The 23,276-nt window shown below is 48.2% G+C and overlaps 2 protein-coding genes across 5 annotated transcripts; one reads left to right on the top strand and one right to left on the bottom strand.

Moving 5' to 3' along the window:
* Positions 1–10: 10 nt before the first annotated feature.
* On the bottom strand, positions 11–7,226 carry MORN3 (MORN repeat containing 3). 3 transcript variants are annotated; one of them, XM_048964243.1, is made up of 6 exons: positions 7,117–7,226; positions 6,241–6,396; positions 5,613–5,770; positions 3,823–3,982; positions 2,200–2,384; positions 11–641 (listed from the first exon to the last, which is right to left on the bottom strand). In XM_048964243.1, the coding sequence occupies exons 1-6, from the start codon at positions 7,169–7,171 to the stop codon at positions 570–572; spliced, it is 786 nt and encodes a 261-aa protein (XP_048820200.1). In that variant the 5' UTR covers positions 7,172–7,226; the 3' UTR covers positions 11–569. The 3 variants fall into 3 exon arrangements, with proteins under 3 accessions (XP_048820200.1, XP_048820202.1, XP_048820201.1); XM_048964245.1 differs by having other exon boundaries at positions 6,797–7,154; XM_048964244.1 differs by having other exon boundaries at positions 6,839–7,154.
* A 3,390-nt stretch (positions 7,227–10,616) lies between these two features.
* Positions 10,617–22,769, top strand: TMEM120B (transmembrane protein 120B). Of its 2 annotated transcripts, XM_048963990.1 has the most exons (13): positions 10,617–10,769; positions 13,048–13,166; positions 14,673–14,789; positions 15,722–15,781; positions 15,996–16,091; positions 17,117–17,206; positions 18,356–18,388; positions 19,659–19,724; positions 20,471–20,532; positions 20,778–20,870; positions 21,283–21,347; positions 21,504–21,572; positions 21,962–22,769. In XM_048963990.1, the coding sequence occupies exons 1-13, from the start codon at positions 10,701–10,703 to the stop codon at positions 22,073–22,075; spliced, it is 1,053 nt and encodes a 350-aa protein (XP_048819947.1). In that variant the 5' UTR covers positions 10,617–10,700; the 3' UTR covers positions 22,076–22,769. The 2 variants fall into 2 exon arrangements, with proteins under 2 accessions (XP_048819947.1, XP_048819948.1); XM_048963991.1 differs by lacking the exon at positions 18,356–18,388.
* Positions 22,770–23,276: the final 507 nt, after the last annotated feature.

Here is a 23,276-nt window from a genome sequence, read left to right as displayed (position 1 = left end):
CTCAGTGCAGTCATACAAAGATGGTGTTTCCTGTTCACACAGGTATAAAGAGCCTAATGTTGGCAGAATGCTTTTCCTCCCATCAGCACTGTTTAAATCTTGACACTAAGTGCTCTGCTCTTTTCCAAGTGTTTAAATAGAAAAGTAGGTTATCTTCCAGCTGACAGAAAGTGAAAAGGGACCTCGCAGCTGTAAACAGGATGTGATACTCTGGAGCGTAGTTGAAATCAGGTGAACCAATTGCCTGCTGCCCGGTGTGTTCCTCAGCAGGCAGCCACTGACCTTGTGAGCAGCAGGAGGAATGAGCCAGGAGCTGGGCGAAGAGTCGCTGCATCCCCCAGCACATTTTGCTGCTGTGAGTGGTTGTTATTTGATTGCTGCTCGTGTTTAAATAACGGTGGGTGGGAGGAGGCCTGAAGCACAGCTGCCTGCACAGTGAGGCATACAGGGGCAGTTCTGGGGGACGGGTGAGGCTGACCACAAGACGACGTACAGCAGCATGGGCATGAGGCACGTAAGTAACCCGAGATCGTGTTCTTATCCTGCATCTTTTGTCCTTCAGCATCCAGTTAGTCGTTCTGGCTGTCATCAAACATCACTTGGGCCTCTGCTAAAACGCCATCAGGATCAGCTAGTTCAATCTAAATAAAAGGAACAGAAATCAATTATGCGGTGCAATTAAAGAGGCTTAAAGTTTATAGCTATTGATTAACATTAACAGAGCATCTCCCATGCAGCAGGACTGTAGTTTATACCACAACCTTTCAGTTACTAATTCAGAAACATCACTGCACTTCCTGGATTTCATTACAATGTTGAATCCATTTGTCTCCTTGCACTACCCCAGCATGGAGCGCTGCGTTGATTCTTCTTTAACAAAAGCAATTCCTGGGCAAAACTGGCTCTGGTTTGCAGCCTGTTGGATCTCGCCTGCAGTTCCACAGTGAGTAATGAGCAGTGATACGGCTGAGCATCAGTAAGTCACGTGAAAGCAGAAGTCCATGTCATCAAATGGGGTGCATGCAGATAATGCAAAGGGAAGCACTAAAGCCGTGCCAGGAGCTTGTCATCTTGCTCCGACTTGCTTTATAGCCCCACACGTGCTGGGGGCTTTACGTGTGTTTTCTCCCTCCCCAGTAGAAGACAGAGTCCTTGTTCCATGAAGCCTTACAAAGCCCTGGCTGCAGTAAGTAGGACAGCAGTGCTCCAAGGCCACTCGGTTGTCCTTCCCCTCACTACAGTCAGGGCCCTCTCAAACACATCCTCCTATTGCTCATTTTCCTTGCATGCCTCGAAAGGAAAGAAGGCTGAGTTTTCCCTAACTGGTGCTACTGATGGTAATTTGACAAATGGTTTGTGAAAGCCTGTAGTCAATTGTTCTCCTTTTATGTTTCTTCATTCCTGTTCTGAGATCAATAAATCTCTTCCAGCTGAAAGCACAATAATGGCAGTGAGAGCTGATGCTTTCTTTTAGTTCATAAAACAAGGAAAACTGGGTTATAATTTGGTCTTCATGTGCAGATGTGGATGAAGTTAGGAAATGAAGTTGTAAGAGCTGTGGGCCTCAGCAGGCTGTGCTGTGCCCAGCACTAATTACTACAATCCTGTTCCTGGAGCAGCATTACAAGGTAAGAAATGTCACTGGCTGTGAGGCCTCTGTTCCCTGCTGGAAAAAAGCAGCTGTGTGCCAAGCTGTGGTCATTGAAGGTGTTGCAGCTCAGTTCTCAGCAAAGCTCTGCATTGTTTGCTGCTCTCAAGGGAATGGGGCAGCAGGGATGTTGGTGTGGGCACTGCCGGGGCTGGGGAACAGAGCTGGTGCAGGGCTCAGCTGGCTTGGCGAGGTGTGGTCAGCCTTAGCCATCGGGCTGGGAGAAATCATTTAGTTTTGACACAAATCCCACTGTTGTCTCTGGCTGTTAGCTGCATCTCCTTTGTGCTGGGTCGGAGCGCTAAGCAGTTTTGGTGCAGAACTGCATTTTCAGAAGCGCAGGCAAGTCCAAGGCTCCAGCGGGGCCTCGTGCCACTGAGCCAGCTGCTTGGCCCTGCGGGGATGTTCGGGTCACTGCTAACCAAAAGAGCTTGAGTACAGATCCTGAGTGACTACCTGAAGAGAAAGCATGACCCAAATAGGTACCATGAGCTCTAACAAGTGCTGTTGGCATAGACATCGTTAGCAAACCAGCATTTCCAAGCAGTTACCTTTGGGATTGGATACTGGGTGGGGGCAGGAGCTGCATCTCTGCTGAAGTCGATCATAATCCCGCATTTTGGTACATCTGTCACCCAAATGCCTTCAAGCAGTTGTCCCTTATCCAAGAAGAAGAATCTGCCTGGGCCATGCTTCTTTCCATCTTTCCAACCTCCTTCGTACCTGTCATTGTTTGCTGCGATCAAAGACATGAACAGACCGTGAGATTTGCATGTGCTCATCAAGCAGCTAGGTCCAAAGCTGAGGCTACGTCAGAGGGGCTGTTGCCTGCACAGGGTGTGCTGCAGCACTCGGGCGTTCCCATGCATTGCTCACATCTGCTGCCCCACCGGAGGATCCCAGGGCTGCGTTGCCTGCTGCTGCACTGCTGGTCTGAGCTGCGGTGGTGAAGCAGCACTTTGCTCCTGGCTGCTCCCCCTGCCAGGCACGTGGCCAGGGCGAGTGATTTAATCTGAGCTGCGGCTGTCGTGACCTCCACTGGAGAACTCCTTTTTCTTTCACCATTGCAGTGCTGCCAGCACGTGGGCACACTTCCAGCAGTTGAGCTGAATGCGTTCAGCTTACGGGTATGAAATAATCGCTCTGGCTAATTTTAACGAGAAGGAATCCGGCTCAGTGGGGTCCTGGGCTCTGCCTGGGACAGGCAGGCTCTTGAGCAGCCCAGCAGCAGCTGCTAAACCCAGAGGGTGCCTGGTTTGTAACAGGGAGATTGGTTTGGATGGGAACAAAGTGAGGCAGCTGAATGAGCTGCCCCTGAAAGCATGCGTTGGTGTCACTGGTATGAGCCATTGATCCAAAATGGGTTTACAGCCAGCAGAGAAAGCATAGATGTGTACACAGTGTGCAGGGGGGGGTTCATGCTTGTTCCTCCCGGCTGCTTTGCTTAGTAAGTGATTTGCCTTGAGATTGCCCCCAAGAAAAAAGAGATTAATCATCATCATCACCATAACCTGCGGAGGTGATGTTTCTTCAAATGTTCCTGGAATGTGCTGTTTTGTACTGCAAAGGACTGGCAGTCTTGGCTTTGGAAAAAAAAAAAGTTGAATGGCTAGCAAAATAAGAGGAAAAAAGATCCAAATTTCTATTTTATGATGGGATTGCCCCAACATTTCCAATCTGTCAAACACTCAAGTGTCACATCTGGGAAGGCATTGGGTGCTAATGAACCCCTGCGTTCTCTCACTGTGAGCCACTGTCGGAAGTACAACAGGGGATGAAAGGAGCCCAGAAACAGAACTGTTGTTTGTAACGTACTGGAAAATGGACTCTTTGGTATGCAGCAGTTAGAAAGTATGAAAGTATGCATGGCGATGTGCCTGCCTTAAAAATAGCCATTTGTTCTTCTCTGACCCAGTAATGTATTGTCTCTAACCCATCTCCGTCATTTCAATGTAAATCACAGTAAAAGCAAGCTTCCATGTGTGTGGCCTTGAGCATCGCAGGCCCGCCCTTGCCCGTGATGCTTGCTTGAGAGAGGCTCCAGACGGGGCGCCAGCCTCTGCCCCGCAAGGCTGCGCTGGAGATCAAGGCGGCACCACCGTTCATCTCGGAGCAAAGATCCGCCACCGCTTGCCGTGCGTTTTACACAGGCCAGGCGGCTCGCAGGTACTTACGCAGGCACAGCATCCCCTGCCCGCCCGGCCGGTCTGCCAGCCACTGCCCCTCGTAGGTGGAGCCGTCTCCGTAGCACATCCGACCCCAGCCGCTCCTCTGCCCGCTGCTCCACTCGCCCTCGTAGCGCTCCCCGCTGGGGTAGAGCATCGTCCCGTAGCCCTGCACAGCAGCAGAGGAGTTGCTCAGGAGCCTCTCTATCAAGAGGTGTTGGTGTTCAATTCTGGGGCATTAATTTCTTGGTATGCTGCTCCTTTACTTACTACTGTTAGATACAGCTGACGGCAGCCTAATTCAACCTCTGTTTATGTGTTGCAGGAAATGAGAGGTGATGCTACGGGATTTCGTTGACCAATTATCAAATTCCCATAGCAAAATCTCAGGTCTGTATCTCAGTGTATTGTTTTTGGCATGACTGCTGCTAATATTTGGCTAAAAGCAGGTCCAGGTTTGACAAACCTGGGGATGCACCACCAAAGTGACGTGGCTCTCCCACTGGGATGTGATGTCCCATGACAGGGCTGATGTCTTCTGCAGTCTGCAGCATCCCAGGCTGGCAGCCCCTTCCCTAACAATCTCCAGAGCCACTAATAATGGATTTTGCTCCTGCTGCATCTGTAAACAAAACAATTCTCGCTTCTCAGACCATCTCTCAGCTCACTGCTGGTGTACATTTGATCAATGAACTTCTGAATTAAGCCTACTAGGTGTGCGTGAGCTGGAAACCTCAGGGAGGTGTTTATCTTGTGTCTGTGTTGGCCAGGTTAGAGACTTCCTCGTCACGGGACATCATAGCACTGAGAAATATTTACGTGTTATTAGGGAGTTTACCCATAGGACAAAAGCAGTAATTCACCTTTTGGGAAAAAAGAAAAAGCTGTGTCAATAGCTGATTCTTCAGAGCAGTAATTGTGTTAAACTTCCTGGATGCAAAGGGGAGGATTTTGTAGAAGAAAAATAAATAAAAATACTGTTGTTTGGATGTCAGTGTAAATGTTTTGCCAAAACTCAATCATCCAAAGTACATTCCCAGGGAATGAGGGAAGAAGCTTCTGCAAAGAGGCTCAAGCCATGGAGCTGCACACCAATTAGAAGCACGAGAGCAGTGGACGCAAAGGCAAACATAAGGTTTCCATTGGCAGATCAGAAAATCCTGAAAGGATTTTGCTCATAGGATTGCAGTTGTTTTTACCGGATGACTTCCTCATTGTGCTTCCTGTAGAAAAGCTGGTGATTTATGTCACGGGCTTAATTCCCAACATAACTTGTCTTTTTTGCTTAATGTGCTGTAAAACCTGCAGCACGGTGCTTCTAAGCTGGTTTTTCTCACAGCACTTGCAGTGCATGCTCTGTGGACAAGTTCCTCCCGCGCTGCAAGCATGCTGGAAGCACGTCAGTGTTGGGGTCAGCATGCATTCATACATGGACACATGGCCTGACCCTCCTGTGCTGCAGGGAGCGGGGGATGGGGAGATGGGTGCTTCCTGCTGGAGTCGGTGGGCTCTGCAGTGTGATGGATGTCACCCCTGGAACTTCCTGAGCTTTCAGGAGGGACAAGCCCAATTTTAAAGCAAACCCGGGCCTGAAGGCTGGGGAGGGCAGGCAGATGGCTTTCCCACCGGGAGAGGGCTTCAGCACGAGAGCTCTTGCTTTCATTTCCTTGTTTCACATACTCATTTCCCCCAAACCCTTCTGGACCTTCAAGCTGGGGGCCTGGTGCCATTTGAAAAAAGTCAGTATTTTAAATGATTGTTTTGCATGTTTCAAGGCAGGTGCAGGAAATCTCACTCACGCATTTTTTGTCGTTTCTCCACCAGCCTGTGTACACCTTCAGGTACTCCTTGGTCACGGGGTCAGGGATGCTGTACGAGCCGTACCCATCCCGCTTCCCAAACTTCCAGTCGCCGCTGTAAATAGCGCCGTTGTGCTTCCAGATCTGGGTGCCTTTACCTGGTTCAGTAAACAGGGATTGCAGGGAGATGATCACGATGAGTAGGAGAATGTGTGATGCTTAATGATTATACCATAAGCCAGTGTGTTTCGGTGCTGGCAGTGCAGCAGCATCCCTGCTTTTTGGGCTGTCTGTGCCCTGGGTTATGCTTTCCCTGCAACCCGTGTGCTGGGAGCTGAGAGCACTGAGAGCACAGTGCAGCTGTGGGTGTGTGGAGCTGACTGCAGCACGCTGGGTTCAGAGCATTTCTAACATCTGTAGCCTAGATGTCTCAGTAGCAGCCCTGCAGCTGAGCGCACATTTCATTACCCATGAGAAATATCTGAGCACATTTTTGCACGGCATTGCATCGAACACATGCTGTTGTACGTGGATGAACACACACAGCCACTGACTGACTGCTCCCTGACGCCCTGAACTTTTGTAAAGATGCCTATGTTGGTGCTTTTCTCCAAATGATGGATCTTACCGTGTTTCAAGTTGTCCAACCATTCTCCGGTATACTGATCCCCATTTACGGCATAGACTGTATGTCTTAATCCATCTTTCTGTGCTTTCCTGTCCCATTCATGCCAGAGAGGCTCTGCAGCCCTGGGGTATTTCACAACAGGCATTGTGTTCTCAGCTGGAAGGGAAAACAAAGATTGTCAGAAATGAATTAGGGAGAAATTACAAAGGCAGGTACTGGTAGAACGGTGTGTTTGTAAGCTTACTTTACTGTGCATCTGAGCCAGTAATTGAGGTCTGGGTTTGATATCTATCAAGATGCAACAAACAGAAGGTATCTAAAAATACCGATGTACAAAACAGCTCTATCTGAGCTGCAGCACGATGGGGCTGTGTACCTTCAAGAGGACTTTGGGACACCAGGGAAGGTCAGACCCGTCCTGGCACAGCAGGAACACAGCCGATCTCCTTCCTAAGGCTGCTCCTCTGCCTCCACGTCAGCAGGGCGCGCTCAATGAAGCACATGGCAAAATTGCATTTCAGGAAATATCTCACTGCCAGGAAGTACAATCTAGTACCTTAGATAAATCAAGGATCTTAGAAAACGAGTCGACATTCACCCTTAGCTCTCCACTTGATGATTCAAAAGTTATTTCGTGTCTAATCACTGCTAACAAAAACCATTTTTGTCCATGACGACCAGTGAGCAGCGTTGTTGTGTATCGCGCTTCCCGTCTCGCTCCTCACCAGCGGTGCCGGGCAGCAGCAGTGGGAAACGAGCTCATTGTGAGCTCAGCGCAGGACGTTCCCAGCGAGGCGGCAGTGGGTCGGGAAAGCCCACCTGCAGACGGGCCCGCGCCTCCCGACCGCCCGGCCCAGCCGCCCCGCGGGCACCGACCTGCAGCGGAGCGCAGCGCTTCCAGCCACCGCTGCGGGCATCGCCGAGTCGTCATAGCGACGCTGCCAACGCGTGCGCGGAGCGAGCGGGAGAAGCGCCGGCTGAGGGCGGCCCGGAGAGCCTGCAGGGAATGGGAGCGAGTGCTGCGTGCTGCGCGTGCGTGCGGCGGTGTGTGGGTACGACGGAGTGCCGGGCAGACTGGGCCAGCTAGGAAATACTGGTACAAAAATATATTTCCCGTTATGAAGAATGAGAGAAAGGTGTTCAGGGGGATTTCTTCACGCTCTTTCACAAATGTGTTCAGGGCTTGTGCAGAGCCTGAGAACCACCGGACAGCGAAGGTGCGGGGCTGCGGAGCAGGGCAGGGATTGGGGGGAACCCACAAAGGAGAAGAAAAAATGCCCCAAGGTTACAGCCTTGTACTACGAGCACAAACAGGCCCTGCTGGAAAAGCATTAATTGTCTTGAATTAATTAATCTTGAATAATTCAGCCACTGTATTGCGCTGCAGTTAACTGAGAATCTGTCAGTTCCATTAATTAATTACCCAACTCAGACAATTGCACGTGTTTATTTTTAACCAGTGCAGCTTGTGCACGGATTTAGAAAAGCAAGCCCAAAGTGTGTCACCAACCCACAGCTTTGGCCAAATGAAAGGCACAGGTATGTATGTATACATTTGAAATTCAGTATTTACTTTAAACTGGTTTGGATGCAATAAAGAAAAGAAGATAATTAAGCAAATCAAAATTCACAGATTGGTTTCTTACCCCTTTAATGCTTAGAAAAAGCACAGAGGCAGATGTAAGCAAAGGCAATGGCAGTGAGAATAATAGACGAGTATGAGCTGCACACAACTCAAGAGGCAGCTCCGTTAAACAGGACCAAAGATGGCCTGGGAGGGTCGGCCTGTCCTGCTGAGGGCTGATCCTCAAATGAGTGACAAATGAGTGGCACTATATTCAGTAATTCTTACTACACTGTATTACAAACCTTTCTCTGAGTTCAGGTCTGGACAGTAGCCCCGGTGTGCTGAACGGAGCGATGGAGGTGTGCGGGGGCGCAGGCAGGACTCGGCCCTGTGTGCAGCGAGGTCACAGGACACACCGTGGGCTTTAGTTTTCATCTTTTTTCAGTTTAAAAAGTGAGATTTTATTTTGTTGCTGTTATTAAATGAACCCAAAGGAGTTCGGTGTCTACAATATCCGAAACCAATCATTTCTGCAATAAGAAGACAGCTGCTCTGAGCTGAGATTGCTCTCACAAAGCGAAGGGAATCACCAAAGTGAAATGCCCAAACCAACTGAAAACTGTCAGAGCCAATAACATGAGTTTGTTCCGGGAACTTTGTAAATATAGGAAAACACTCAGAGAAACATATGCTGGAATTCTTTAAAGGTGAGGAATGTGACAACGACATCCTGTGAAAGCAGGATGCTCAGATGTGTGTTTGACTGCTGCTGCGCTCCATTTAAAACCCAGAGGAAGAGGTGGGACCGAAACAAACGTGTGTCAGCTTTGGCAAACGAGCAGTGGGGGCAGCACTCACAGCTTTTCCCCACGGGTGTTTTGAAGAGTTATTGTGAACAGGGTTTAGGAGATGTAGAAGTAGAAAGTTTGAGACAGAAATTCCACGGGCTGGTTTTTGCTTAGAAGACAGCCTTGCGGGAATGCCTTTCTTTCCATCTCTTTGCTGTGAACAGCTCTCTCGAGATAAAGATCGTGTTGTTTTTACATCCAGACAATCTGAGGTCAGATCTGTGGGTTATCTGAGATGCCCAAGCACTCGCATATCCATGCAAAGTGCCATGTTTACCAGAGAGCTGCTGCAGCTGCTGCCTACCAGACAGCCTTTCCCCCCGAATTTCGTTTGCTGCAGATTTACAGCTCATTGTCTCTACTTGAGTACCTGTGACAGCACCGCTCAGGGATTCCGATGTTAATCAGAGAAGTCGCCCGGAGCTGAGAATTATTTGCTGTGCAACCACAGAATGCCCGCAGGACCCTGGGCGCTGCTTTAAAACATGCAGATCACAGGACGATGATGAAGGCAAAAGTAATTCGGCCGTACTTGAGATAATGCCTCGCTTGTTCCAAGTCCTGAACGGAGGAATAAATCCCGATTACACGATGAGATCAGCAGCACCGATTCCCCGTAGAAACATGAGTTAGAATGTTTTATTTGTCATGGCTTACAGTCACCCGGTGTTAGAATTCGTATTTTATCCTTTCCTGTTTGCACTGCTGGAAAGAATTGGTATTTGTAAGACAAAGGAAAAGAATCGATGGGAGCAGACTCAGTTATCACAAGAGAACAGAATGAATGCAATCTGTGTTCAGGAGTCAGGCAGGCAAAAGAAAGGAGCTCCATCTGACTGTACCTGTATTACTGTAAGTACTCCGACAGAAGTTAACATCAGAGGAACAGACACAACTGCTGTGATCTTTAACTTGAATTATTAACTCAATGTTTGATATGTTTTCTGGCAGTGATGGTTGATGACTCGAGGACCATTAAAAGTAAAGGCAAAACAGATTTTCTGTTGATAGATTCGCTTTTCAATGGTCCGGGAAGAAAGGCCTGCCATTAAAAAAGATGGAAAGTTAGAGTTGCAAGACCCTAAAAAGTTTAAAATCTTCAAGTTCAGGGGAAATGCAGCATTCCTCATGCATTGACACCCAAAGGTCCGTTTCACAGCCTCAAACCCAGAGCAGCTGCGGGCTCCAGAAACCACAGTGATGCAGCAACACTGGGAGGCAGGGGAGGAACGCTCACCACTCTGACCATCCAGCACTGGTTGCTTTCTGTACATTTCCGACATTTTTAGTAAGCTGTGTTTAAGGCACCACGTCAAGGATGCCACAAACCCTCTTCAGGAGCCTCTCTGGCTGTTACACCTGCACGGCCTGTCTGAAATGATAAACAGAATCCAAGTCTCACCTGCGGCAGTGCTGAGGAATGGTGGGGAGGTAAGGATGCATCCTAGAGATGGCTGTGAAAAGCGCACAGGATGGGGCTGAGCAGCCGCTGACTGAGCTGCACGAGTGGTTTGTCCAGCGGGCCGACAGGAGAAATAGAAAGAACAAATAGAAAGAACGGAGGCTCTCCTGAGATAAAGCAGGCTCCAGAAAACACGGCAGCCTCAGGGACAGCTGGAGGAATTCACCTCACCCTCTGGCTGAGCCGCGGGACCTGTCTGTAACACCGGGCAGGAGAGGAAAGGTGTGGAGAAGCCAGGAGTGGCATTTTTTAATATGCTTTTCTGCAGCAGAACGTCAGAGCGGGACCCGTCCTGCAGGCGGAGACGGGCAGCGTCCCGCACAGCCGTGCTGAGCGCAGCCGGCCCCCCTCACACCTCCACAGCCCCGCACGCCGCTGCGCGCGCCGACCGTTCGTGGCCGTTACCTCAGGAGGGCGCGCGGCGCGCCGATGGGCGGGGCGCGTCGCGCGGTGTCGTCTCGCGCCGCCTCAGCCCCGCGCGATGACGTCAGCGGCGCACGTGGCCGCCGGGCCGGGCTGCGGGCTCGCGCCGCTCTCGTCCCCCCGGCCCAGCGGCTCGCGCCACGCCGCAGTGCGCCGCGCCATGAGGGTGCAGCTGGAGCGGTGCTGCGGGGAGTGGCGGGAGCTGGACGAGGAGTTCCGGCAGCTGCAGGTGAGGCGGGGCCCGGGGAGGCTCACCGCGCGCCGCCTGTGGGGGTCCCGAGCCCCGCGGGCGAAGGCGCGAAGCGGGGACGGAGCGCGGCGGGTTCGGGCGTGCCGCGTCCTTCCGAGGGCCGCCGGCTCCTTTCCCGGCGGTCCGGCGTAGAACGCGGCGAAACGGCGGTGTTCGCTCCCGGCCCGGCGTGCCGCTCCGCGCCGTGCTGCTGGCGGCCGCTGGCTGGTGGTGCTGCGGCGGAGGAGGAGTGAGATCCCCGCGGAGCGTCCCGCTCCCGTCCCGCTCCCGTCCCGCTGCTCAGCCCGCGCTCCGTAGCCTCTCTCCCCGGCGGAGTCCCGCGGCGCTCCGCACATACTCGTGGCTCCGGCAGCTCCGTCGAACGCCGCGGGTTGGAGGCCCGGCTCTAAGCGGGAGCGCGGAGCTCCTGAGCCGCAGCGGGCGCAGCTCCGTGCTCCTGCAGTTATTCCAGCAGTGTCCAGCCCCGCTTCCCGTGCGCTCCGCTCTGTCTTACTCGATATCCGCACGGCCGGCTCTGGTCGGGGCCTCCTTCCCTCCCTTGCAGCGGAGCGGGGCTTTGCGCGGCCGTCGGTTTGCGGCACGCCGGCGCCGGGCTGCGCTCCTGGGGAGAGGTTTGGGCAGCGGCCTGAGGCGGCTCCGGGCTGCGGGGCATCGCGGGTTCGGGTATTGCTGTAAGCTGCTAACGGTGCCCGTGGCACCTCCGCCTCCTGTGGGAGAGCGGCTGTTGCCCCAAGCTCTTAAATTTGGGGCAGAAATGCCCCCTGGTGTGTGGGACTTTTGTTTTTCAATGCGTGCTTACTACGTGGAGAGAGCTGTGGCCAGACCTGGCCGTCTGGAATGTGGCTGTGGGCTGTCTGTGTTAGCAGCTGCTGGGCCCCTTGTCGTGCAGCCACTGCTCTCGATGAATAAGGATCTTCCCTATGTCCTTCTAGACTTAATGTTACTTTTAAGTCATTATCGTGATGTTTTTGGCTAATGGCAGTATTTACCAGTTCTCAATTGGCATTTCCAATAAATACCCGAATGCTTTTTTTGAGCAGCTTCTTGCCCCCTTTTAGCCATCCTTGGAGAATAAACTGTTGTGTGACATCCAGAGGAGCAGAATGAGTTCCTGTGCAACCCAGAGAGCCCTCAAAATGCTGCCAGTTAGCCAAGCTGCACCAGTGGTGGTCGCTGAGGTCCCTGGACATGGTTAGTTTGGTCTTTAAGGCTTTCAGGTTGGATGGTGGAGTCTTATGGCTTCCATAAATTATAAACAGAAGAGCATAGATCTGTTTTGTTTGGTCTTAGTGCTGCTTTTATGCTTCAGAAAAAAACAGTGGTAATTTTCTATGGTTGTTACCTGAGATGTGCTAAGGAGATAAAGCAAAAAGCCTCTTAACCCCTGCATTGCCTCCTCAACACTGACTGCAAATTGCCTTCTGAGTTGTTATAGCTCTTAAAATTTATTTTTCTCCTTAAACCAGAGCTAATATTGAACTTCCACATGGCAATAAGGCATCTGGCTTGCAGAGGGTCCTGATGCAAACTGTGACGTACCCAACTAGGTGTTCAACTTGTACAGGTTTGTTTGTGGTGTGAAATCCACATCAGATTTATTTGCTAACCAAGCCCTTGTGTACCTTGCTGCCGTTTCTGAGAGGGTTGAACATAGGATCCAGTACCTCCTGGGCCTGTTGCATCTTTTCTTCTGCTGGATGAGCTGGGGCTTGGTTCTTGATGTGCTGGAGGCTCCAATGTGGCTGTGCTGGAGCAGAAGTAGGGCTTGGGGTGGCTGTGGTGGTCAGGAGGTTTGTCTCAGTGCCTGGGTTTGGGTTGTGGTGATTTCTCTGGTTTCCACCTGGGACCTCAACTCCTTTCCTCTTTTTTTTCCCAGCTTGAATGGCTGGGAGATCAGAGTTCCTGCAGGTTCTCCACATGTTTGATGGGAATGATTTGGGATCAAACCAGAGAATAAGGGCTTTATTACAGGGTCTGCTAGGAGCAAGGAGCTCCCCGAAAGTAAAGGCTTGTTAGAAAGAGAAAATGAAGTGAATGCAGAGAAGATGCTCTTTCTTTTCAGGAATTTTGTTAGTGTCTGTTTAAGCTGGTTTGCTTTGCCCCCTTGGTTTTCTGCCTGTAATGAAGCAGTACAGGAATCCCCTTCCTCAGGTGCCTGTTGGCTCCCAAACACCAGGCTTGCTTTCCTCAGACATGAGGACCAAACACAATCACCCAGAAGGGTTCTTCCTACTGAACCTCTCTTTTTCTCCTGTAGGAAACACACAAAGTTTACAGGCAGAAACTGGAGGAAGTCACCAGCTTGCAGACAGCCTGCAGCAGCTCCATACACCGGCAGAAGAAAACATTAAGGGACCTGAAGCACAGCCTGCAACGGTAACAGGAGGTCTGAAGGGTGGAGGAGGCAGGGATGGGTTGTTTCTGCTTCCCAAACAGCAGAAGGGTTTGGATTTTCAGCAGTTTAATATGTGGTCTACATCATGGTGGCAGTTTTGCTTCATATGATCTTGAGTTACCTCCCTTGTTACAGCCAGGTAAAGTTTTTTGTGACCACATGAGAGATCAAGTCTTATAAATAAAGAAGATCCAGTAAGTCGTTGAGGGAGCCTGAATGGATTTGCATCTTTGCAATAGGTCTGCTGTGGTGTGGGACTGTACAGCTGTTGGTCTGTATGTTTTGCCAGGTGAGCAAAGCTTTGCTCCATAAACTGTGCTGGCAGATCCAGTTCATGGACTGATGCTGGCGGTGTAACCACCCTACGTGGGTTTATAGGAAGGAACTGTTCCTGGCTGCTCAGCTGCTTGCTGAATTCCTTGTGTGCAGATCCCAGGCAATGCTGGTTGCTAACCCCACTGCTCTGTTTTACATGAATTGGTAATGCTGCAGTTTGCCAGTAAATCATCAGTTGTGTTTTTTTGTTACAACCTGAAATATCTTATGCTTGAATAGTTGCAGCATCAATGAAAACCTCTTGCGGGGTTGGGCCTGGCTGAGACTTCTAAACCAACACTGTATCTCATCCCTCTTAGGCCAAGAGGTAAAATTTGGGGTCCACAGGAGGGCTCTCAGGGATGCAGCGTGGGTCCTCTGCTCTATTTTTTGTGTGTTGTGCATGGTGGTGGTGTCTGCAGGCAGACAGCTTGGGGGGGGTTTGGAGAGCTGGTTGCTGCAAATGTGGCTTACAGATCCCTTCTCTGCAGGAAGAGCAGCAGTGGTGCCAGGTGGGGCCACGCAGAGCCCTCCTCTCATACAGCGCTGCCCAGCTGCACTCCTTGCCCTTCCTAAAATACACAATTTCAGCAGAGGGGAAGCAGCAAGAGAAATGAACCACGGGACCCTTCTCCACCTCGCTGTCTTCTGTCCGAGCTACCATTGATTATGGAGGGGCTGCATTGACCTTTCAGTTTAAATGAGTTTGACATGCTTTCGCTGGTGGCTCTGGAGGGTGCGTGAGGTCATTTCTTTTGTTTGTTTCTAAAGGCTGTACAGTGAGCTTTTGTCTTTCATGAGAAGTTTATGGTGTCTTGTTAGAGGCAAGAGAGCACGGATCAGTTTGGATGCTGTAAGGACAGTGCCTGAGATGCATACAAACTTCCCAAAGTGGAAGGAGCTCCTACAAAACTGCATAGTGTGTTTGAAGTGCTTTGTTTTGGAAGAGGTGTGGAGTTCTGTTGCTAAAGAAGCTGGTTTGTAAACCAGCCAGTTGAAATAACCTACAATGACAGCTACCAGGCAATGAAACAAAATAAAAATAAGAGAGAACAGCACCGTGGCAGATGTTAGCTTTCTAACAGCATGTGTTTTATGACTATGAAGTTGCTATCCTTTAAATAAAAGGAGGCAAAAACATAAAGGAAGATTTTGTTTTCATATTTTCACAGGTGCAAGCCCAGAGCTACTCCTGAAGAATTTGCTCTTATAGAGCAGATCAGCACCCAGATCAAAGAGAGGCAAAATGCCTTCTTTGACATGGAAGCCTACTTGCCAAAGAAAAACGGGTACGTGCTTTGTCAGAAGGGGCATGTGCTCTAGGAAGGCTGATTTCTGAGTGTTCACAGTGGTGTTCCTCCCAAAGGATAATGCGTGTATTGAAGAAATACATGTAGAACTGGATTAGTCATAGATCTCTTGCTGAGCTGCTGTGTCAGTTGTATGCAGAATTCATTAGCTGGAAGTGTATGTAAATGTACTGTGTAGGCACAGGCAGGTTTGCTTGATAAAATAGAAGTAAAACTGCCCTGGCAAGAGATGAAGACTTCACAGTGAGTTGCACTCTGTGCTTTTTTATTTTTTGAAGACTCAATCAGTATGGGAAATTTCCCCCTTCCTGTTTAACTTTCTTCTCTCCAAATAGTGCTTTCAACTGACTTAAATTTTGTACTTTGCTTCAAGTGGGGTTGCTAGGATGGATTTGGTTCAGTTGTCAAGGGCTGTGCAGCTCTGGCGGTCAGGAGATGCTGATGCTGAGTAAACTGAGCCAAGGGACTTGATTTCTACCCTTGATTTGTTTGCTTTCTCCTTCCCAAGTCTGCATTTTCTGTGTCTGTACAGTGAGCTGAGCTTTCGGGTGGAAATGGTCTGGAGTGGGGAAGTGAAATGAAATCAAGGAGCTGGTAAAAGTGGCTGCAGCACTGGGGGTGGAAGGATCCCTTGGAAACTTTTCTTCAGATTTCTCCATATAATTTATTTTTGGTTTCTGATATCTTATCCTTTGGCATAGCACAAAAAAGAGACCAGAAAATGAATTCTTCCTCTTTCTTCTTGGAAATGCTGACTGAACTTTCTGCATTTAAATCCTATTCTGTAGTCTGCATCTCCAGTTTGCTTTAACTAAAAGCCTACAGCAAAAATGTAAGCTCTGATGTGTGTTAGCCTATGGTGTCTATGGTAAATGGATTTATGTGGGTCTGTTGTTTTTTTTGTCTTCCAGTTTATACTTAAATCTGGTGCTGGGAAACGTGAATGTAACCCTCCTGAGTAACCAAGCCAAGTGAGTGAGTGCTTCCATGCACATACATGTGGGGCTAGCAGTGGGTGTATGCTGAAGTCCAGAGACAGGAATGGTTTTCTATTACATCTGGCTTCTCTTTTGGTTTGGCTTGTGGATTGTATCTGGTTTGAAAAAATGAAGCCACGTTCCAGTAAAGCTGTGTGTGCACCCACTGATAGGTGACATTTTGTGCTCTGTGCTTTGTGCATTCCAGGTTCGCCTACAAAGATGAGTATGAGAAGTTCAAACTTTATCTCACAATTATCTTGTTACTTGGGGCCGTGGCCTGCAGATTTATTCTTCACTACAGGTAAGGCTGCTTTCTTTTTGTTTTTGCTTTGACCAAGAGTTTTGAATAAAAATGTACAAAATTAGAAGCCAACTGATTTGAACTAATTGCCTGAGATGGTGAGATACAGGCTTTGGCAGTATTTAAGTTTTGAGTAGTTGTGCTTCCCCAGCAGGAGATCATATTTTGCTGTTCTTCAGAGCAGGCAGGACATGTATTTTAGCTGCTTCCTTTTTCTTGTTTAACATTGTAGGAGTTTGTTATAACCAATAGAAAGTCCAGTGTGATCAGTTGTTTTTCTGCTGTTGCACTGTGCTTGAGAAAGTTTTTGTTTGCAAGTTGTCCTAGATTGGTATCAGCACCATGCAAACACCACATAAGGGAGCATTTTCATTTTAGATGTGACTATTTGATGTGAGGTCTAAGCCATGACAACGCATCAATAAGCCTGCCCTGCTCAGTTTGCCTTAAAAAGCCAGTGAGGTGTTAGAGCTGAACCCTTCCATTGAGGTGTCTGTGGATCGTACTGAGGATTGATGCTGTCATGTGCAGAGGCTGCTCCAGATCCCCATGGCTTTGGGGGACTGCAAATGGCAAAATAAAAACTCTTTTACTCTGAGAGTGTAATGCTCTTCTGTTCTTTTAGTTGATTGGATTTGTATAGATCTCATCGAATCTCCTCATTGAATTAGTCTGGAAATGCTTGTCTAAATTGGATCATCTGGTGCTTCCATGGTGCTTTCTCTCCTTCAGATGGAATTAATGTCATCTCTGTGTACCTGCTTATCGGCTCAAGATCTGCAGCGTTACATCACAGGGCACTTCCAGAGTAAAGGGCTGAGTGGGGAAGTGCTGCTGATACTTAGAGCTCTGCGTGTGGATAAGAGATGCCCAGGACTGGGGCTTTGTGTCCATGGCCTCACTTTGGCATGTTTTCATTCAGACAAGGGAACAGGGAAAATGGGGATTTTCGAAACGTGTTTTTATAATTAACAGGCTGTCTTATTACTGTGCTCTTTTTGTATTTTTACTTCTTTTTTTAACAGGGTGACAGATGAAGTGTTCAACTTTCTGTTGGTGTGGTATTACTGCACGCTGACGATACGGGAAAGCATTCTCATTAGCAATGGATCAAGGTACTGTGCCACCTGCAAAGACTATTTAAAGCATGAAATGTCCTTAAAAGAAAAAGAAGCAATGAAAGTAGACTCAATTGGCACTGAATCCCAGCAAATCCAAGATGCTGATTCCTCTGTGCAGGATGTGTTGTCCTTGTCCCCTTCCCCAGTTTCTCCCAGGGGCAAGTGTGTCCATCAGGTTGGGGCAGGGAGGAGAAGATGCAGTTTCTAAAAGTCCATGATTTCTATGTTCAAAGTATTGGATGGTTTTGAGAGCTGTGGGTTACTTGTAGGTGTGATCTGGAATTTCAGTGTGTTTCCACTGAAATGGCCAATCTGGATACTGACTTTGTGCCTTTTCTTATCTGAAGTACTGCCTGTAGGTATACTGGCATGCACTCACCTCTCGTGAGAAAAAGGAGCCAAATCACTGCTTTATGCTGTCTGGTCAGTGTGGTGGCCCTGCAGGTCACTGTGGTGTGTCCTGAAGCATTTGACTAATTACAGCTGTGTTAAAGGAATATTGGTGGTTAAGAGCAGATAATTGTATAAACAGCTGGCAATGCAAGTTGAGTGTTGGGAGACGTATAAACTGAAAGATGATCTTCTGTCTGAGCCCTCATTTTTTTAATAATACCTCAAGTAAGATTATCCTAAATTATTCTTTTATCTGGTCAGTCCTATCCTGATGGATTTTGGCAGTCAGCTTTGCTGCTCGTGCAGTATATGGGGTTATCAAGTGCACTCTGAGCATTAGTAGAGACTATCAGAGCAAGAGAATGTTGGAAGGAGAATTTCCTCCACCCCCAGGACTTCTATCTGGCTTAGTTGCACAGCCTCATGTGTAGCTGTCAAGGGGCTTGGGCACTCCTCTACCTGGCTGCCTACCTGGGGAGTTGGGGCTGGTGATGGTATGAGGACCGCTGGGTGCAGGTGAACCCAGAGTCCTTGCCCTGGCTGTAGCGTGATAAATCATCTACTCTGCCTCTTGCCTTCCCTCCAGGAGGCTCAGAGAACTTTGCTGGATTTGCACTTCTGTAGCTTAACCTGGAATCTGGTGGTAGATTTTAGCAATAACCTGATGGTTGCATGTCCCCAGTTCTCATCATCCAGATAGGCTGGCACAGGGAATGGGGAAACCGCAGCAATCGCCTCATCTCTTCCCAGGTGTGATGAGTCTGCATGCGGGTTTGCTGCTGGGTGAGTGGCTGCTGCTGCAACATTTGCAGCTCCCTGTTGCATTAATTAATTAATTAGGCTTCTAGTACCTCATTTTCTACCTTTCAAGCAATCAGCATTGAGTTAGTCCAGCTTTCTGCATGCGTTCCTGCTCTGAACGCTGCATAGATAACTTGTAAGCTCCTTAGTAGCATAGCAGCTCAGGGCTCCTTATTCCAGACAGTCCATTTCCTCTCCAAAATCAGTAGCCAATGTGTAGCCAATTTCTTCCTTAATCGCCTCTCAGCAGAGGTCAGAGGGAGCATTTTGGGGAGTCTTGTCTTGGCACAGAATGCCTGGTATCAGCCCTGGGTGGAGGTCAGGATAGAGATGGATGGACAACAGTCAATGTGTTCCATCCAGCCTGTGGCATTTGTGAATGAAAATGATTTCTGGGCAGTTCTCTGGTGTTACAGCTCCCTGCCCACTGAAAACAAGGGAGAAATCTTGGCACTGGCCATGGATCTTGAGGCCGTGCAGGTGTGTGAGAGCTGAACATGGCAAGCTCCATGAAGTGCAAAAGAAAAGGGTGTGCAGAGATAGAAAGTGGCTTGCCCACTGCCAGCAGAGAAATCTCTGACCCCAGGCTTGTTGCAGCCACTGTGTTGGCTTACTTTCCAAATCAGTGCCATCCCTGAGGCATTTTTTTTTCTTCTTGATCCTGCCTCACTACAGCTCTTTCTTGCTTTACTGTAATTTTCTGAGCTTTCTGCAGCATTCATGTCTGAAAAGAAACAGCAACTTAACAGAGGACTTCACTTATTTGCATGGCACAGGAAAAAAAAAAGGGGATGTGGGCCAAAAAAACATCATGTGTTAGTCATTTAGGTACTGCTCAAGATGAACCTCAGTCGTGTGCCTCACTGCAGTCATCCCAGATTTGCAACCCAGTCATGGAGCTGTGATGGTGCCTTTCAGCTCCTGCCCCGCTGCTCCCAGTGTCCCTGCCCAACACTTACTTGTCCACGTGCTGCCTTTGTGGCTTTGTGCTGGGAAAAACAAAACAGGGGTGTACCAGGAGGTGGGATTTCTGGGGTTCCTCACTGCAGAGAGCACATGGGCAGTGCAGGCAGCCTTGGCTGCCCCTTGGTGATTTCCCAGAAACTCCTTTGCTGCCACCAGCTTTATTTTTTGTTTGACTGGGCCATCTAGTTATCCATAATCCAGTCAGGATTGATTTTTGTCTTTAAAGCCAGACTTAAGTTGTTAACATTTATATTCCTCATCTAACCGTCTTATTTTTTCTGTTCAGGATCAAAGGCTGGTGGGTGTCCCATCACTATGTCTCCACGTTCCTGTCTGGAGTAATGTTAACATGGTGAGTTTGCCCTGCCCTGCTCGAGGTGCTTCCAAGTGTGTCATCTGAGCACAGTAATCCAGTGTGACCACGCACAGGCACATAGCAAAGAATCAAACTTGTCTGATCAAACTGAGCAAACAAGCAGCACTGTGCTTTTATAATGGATTCTGCTTATAACCCAGTACCTAAGCCAGGTGTGAAGCAAAAAATGCTCGTTAGGTTCCAACAGATGATGGTGTTGGTCGAACAGCGCAGCAGCGCGCTCTGTGTGTGGTGCCTTTATGATCCACTTCAGCTTTGACATGAACTGATCTGCTAACAACTTGTTTTAAAACAACACGGTTTTTGTTGCTGAATTTCTCAGGAGATCATACAGGAGCTGGAGCAAAAGTTAATGTATCCTGAACTACAGTTAAGAAAAGGAACGCAAGCAGTGCTGCTCTCTGGCTTAGATTTGTGATGCGGACTCAGCTGAATGGCTTTAATCAGTATCTGATTAGAGCAGGAAGCTGCAGTAGGCAAATCAGTAAGAGGGGGCAGCAAGCAATCAGACCATCTCCTACCATCCACAGTGGGGTGAAGGATGGGCAGGACGTGGCAGGCAGTGCTGTGTGCCTGTAGCATGCTTTCTGGATTCCCAGATGGGGTGGAGTGGGCTGGCTGTCAGCTGCTTATTTCATTTACTAATGGGCTCCTTGGCTGACAAGGCACTGTATTGCATGCTGCTAAATCAAATAAATATTTCTTCTCTATTTTGCTTTCAGGCCAGATGGACTCATGTATCAAATGTTTCGCAGTCAATTTTTAGCATTTTCAATATTTCAGAGTGAGTACATTATACCGTGGTGTCTCATGAGATAAAGTAGTTTTCTTTTTTTGCTTAGAAAAAAACCACTTCCATTTGTTAAATACTAGAGCCATAAACTCTGCATGTATGAAGTGTCATACAACTACAAAATACAATATGCAAGTTAAACAATAATACTATGGATTAAGCATTATTAAAATAGTTTTTGTGAGCTATTCAGAAGTATTATAAACATATCAGTAATGCTTTCTCTCTTTCTCCAGGCTGTGTTCAGTTCCTACAATATTATTATCAAAGGGGCTGCCTGTATAGGCTCCGTGCTTTGGGGGAGAGAAACCACCTGGACCTTACAGTAGGTGAGGTTGCCTGCAATACTGCAGTGCAGATGGGGTAGGTTTTAAAGGCAGTGATACAGGGGTGGCTTCGTGGCCTTCAGAAAGCAAGCTTTGCACAGCTGTTATTCCCTGTCCTGCTGCCTCTAGGACAAAGGCAGGAATGGGAGTGAGACTTACATTTTCTTTCTTGAGTCCTACGGGTTTGAAACAAGGCTCTGATCTCCATCAGCTCTTGAGAGCATTAAGGTGGAGGTGTTTGTCTCCATTTCCATCCTTCTCCCGTTACCACAACTTCAAGACTTTATTTTAACCTAACTGGTTAGTACTGAACAGGACAGGAATAGGTCTTATGGGATGATCTTGTTGGGATGAGCTGCAGCTACAGTCCTGTCTTATCCATGCTAACTTTCTCTTCCCTGTTAATCTTTTCCAGAAGGATTTCAGTCCTGGATGTGGAGGGGACTGACTTTTCTTCTTCCCTTCTTGTTCTGTGGACATGTAAGTTGGGCTGTCCCATTTCCTCCTCTGCCACGTGGGGGCTGGGGAGGGTGTGCTGGTGCTGCTGTGCTTCTTGCAGTTACATGGTGCTTTGGATCACACCTATCTGGCAAACATTTCTAAATCTCTGATAGTAATGATTCTTTTCTCTCTTAGTTCTGGCAGCTATATAATGCAATCACACTTTTTGGGTTGTCCAGGCATAAGGAGTGCAAAGAATGGCAGGTGAGTGTTGGTTCTGCTCAGAAAAAACACGGGAGGGAGGGAAGGGGGGTAGGGATGTTTTGACCACATCTGTAAAGACATCTGGCTACCTGGATTTAATGATTTGATTTTACTGTCTGTGAGAGTCCATCGATGCTGAATGGCAGTAAGTTCACAAACAAACCATGCAGTAATATTGCTCAAGATGATCATGATCCAAATGGGCTTCCCAGTTAACTCACAGAAGTAGATGTGTGGGTGCATATTTGTCTCCTGTCTTCTTTCCTGACTTGCTAACACATCTCTGAACATGCCAACCAGACTCCACTGCAGCTTAATTTAGCTGGTGAAAATACTCCTGCCCCAATTCATCTGACCCTTACTCAACTTCCCTCACCTTTCCCCCTCAGGTTTGTGTGCTGGCTTTCACATTTCTGCTGCTCTTCCTTGGGAACTTCCTCACTACTCTCAAAGTGGTGCACACTAAGCTGCAGAAGAACAAAGACAAAATGAAGAAACTGTGAACCCTGCAGGGGGTGCTGGGTGCCAACACTGGAGCTCGCTGTCCCTGTGCGCACAGCAGGCGCTGGGCGTTGGACGGAGCTCCTCAATTGCTGCTGCATTGTGAACGGACTTTGAGGAACTCATCTGTCCCGTGTTTGGTGAAGGATGTGGGCTCTTCCAGCACAGACTCAGCATATTATGCAAGCATGGCTCTCCAGTTTACAGTCCTGCTATTTATGTGTATTTAATACCAAACGTGTTTGCATTGGGTTTTTCTGTATATTTAGCAGCATGCACCTGCTCGGCAAGAAACCAGCATTGAGAGAATGTGGGATCTACTGTAATTCCAGTCCTGGAATGATATTTAACACTTTCCAGTTTTATTATTTAAACTCTAGTATGGAATTTTGCAAAGCTTTATGAACACTCCAGGTTGATCAGTAATACAGACTGAATGCTGTTTTTAAAAAGCATTTGTTTCAGGCATTTTCAGTGGCAATACTAATCTGTGTGTACTGTGGAAAAATGCCCATCTTTGTACCATATTGCTGCTATATACACTTCTAAGAAGCTATTTAAAGAAATCTTCTTAAAAACAAGCAAGCAAAACCAATTGTTAAATGGCAGGGAATTCTGCTAGCCCTCTTTGAGAGGGATCAGGTAATCTGTCCAAGCCTGGAAAAAACTTAAAATAAACCATACAATATGCAGCTGCTTCAGCCCCTTCTTAGTAACAAACACACTCCCCTTTGGGTTGTCTCTTGAGGCACAGTTTTTCCAGAAAATGCTCTTGATCAGTGGCAGTAAGTGCAGTTGCACTTCAGGTCCTATTTGCAGTTTTGTTTTCTTTTCTTTTTTTTGCTCCAGCGCTGTTCTGAGAGGTGAAGACAGGCTAAGAACTATGAAATATTTTCATTAGGTACCAGTTAAGAGAATGTAAATACTTGTTCAGAAGGATGGCTGAGAACGAAAAGATTCCCATCTTGCTCAACTCCTCGTGCTTTTTGAACTTACTCAGCTGAATAAGCTTGTTTGAGTGCTGTAACATCTGTGCCTCCTGAGCTGCTGTATGCAGTGTGCTGCTCAGCTGTGCTGGCTCCCTCTGAGCTAGCCCAGGGCCCAACTGGAGAAGTGGCTTTGGCAGAATGATGTGAGAATTATGCCCATCTCCCAGTGAGCATGCTCATGAAGAAAGACTTATGCACTGTAGACTTCAAATAT

The sequence above is a fragment of the Lagopus muta genome, chromosome 17 (assembly GCF_023343835.1).
Source record: "Lagopus muta isolate bLagMut1 chromosome 17, bLagMut1 primary, whole genome shotgun sequence".
In the NCBI taxonomy this organism is placed as follows: Eukaryota; Metazoa; Chordata; class Aves; order Galliformes; family Phasianidae; genus Lagopus; species Lagopus muta.
Note: the sequence above shows the minus strand (reverse complement) of the source record. Positions and strands in the feature narration are given on the sequence as shown.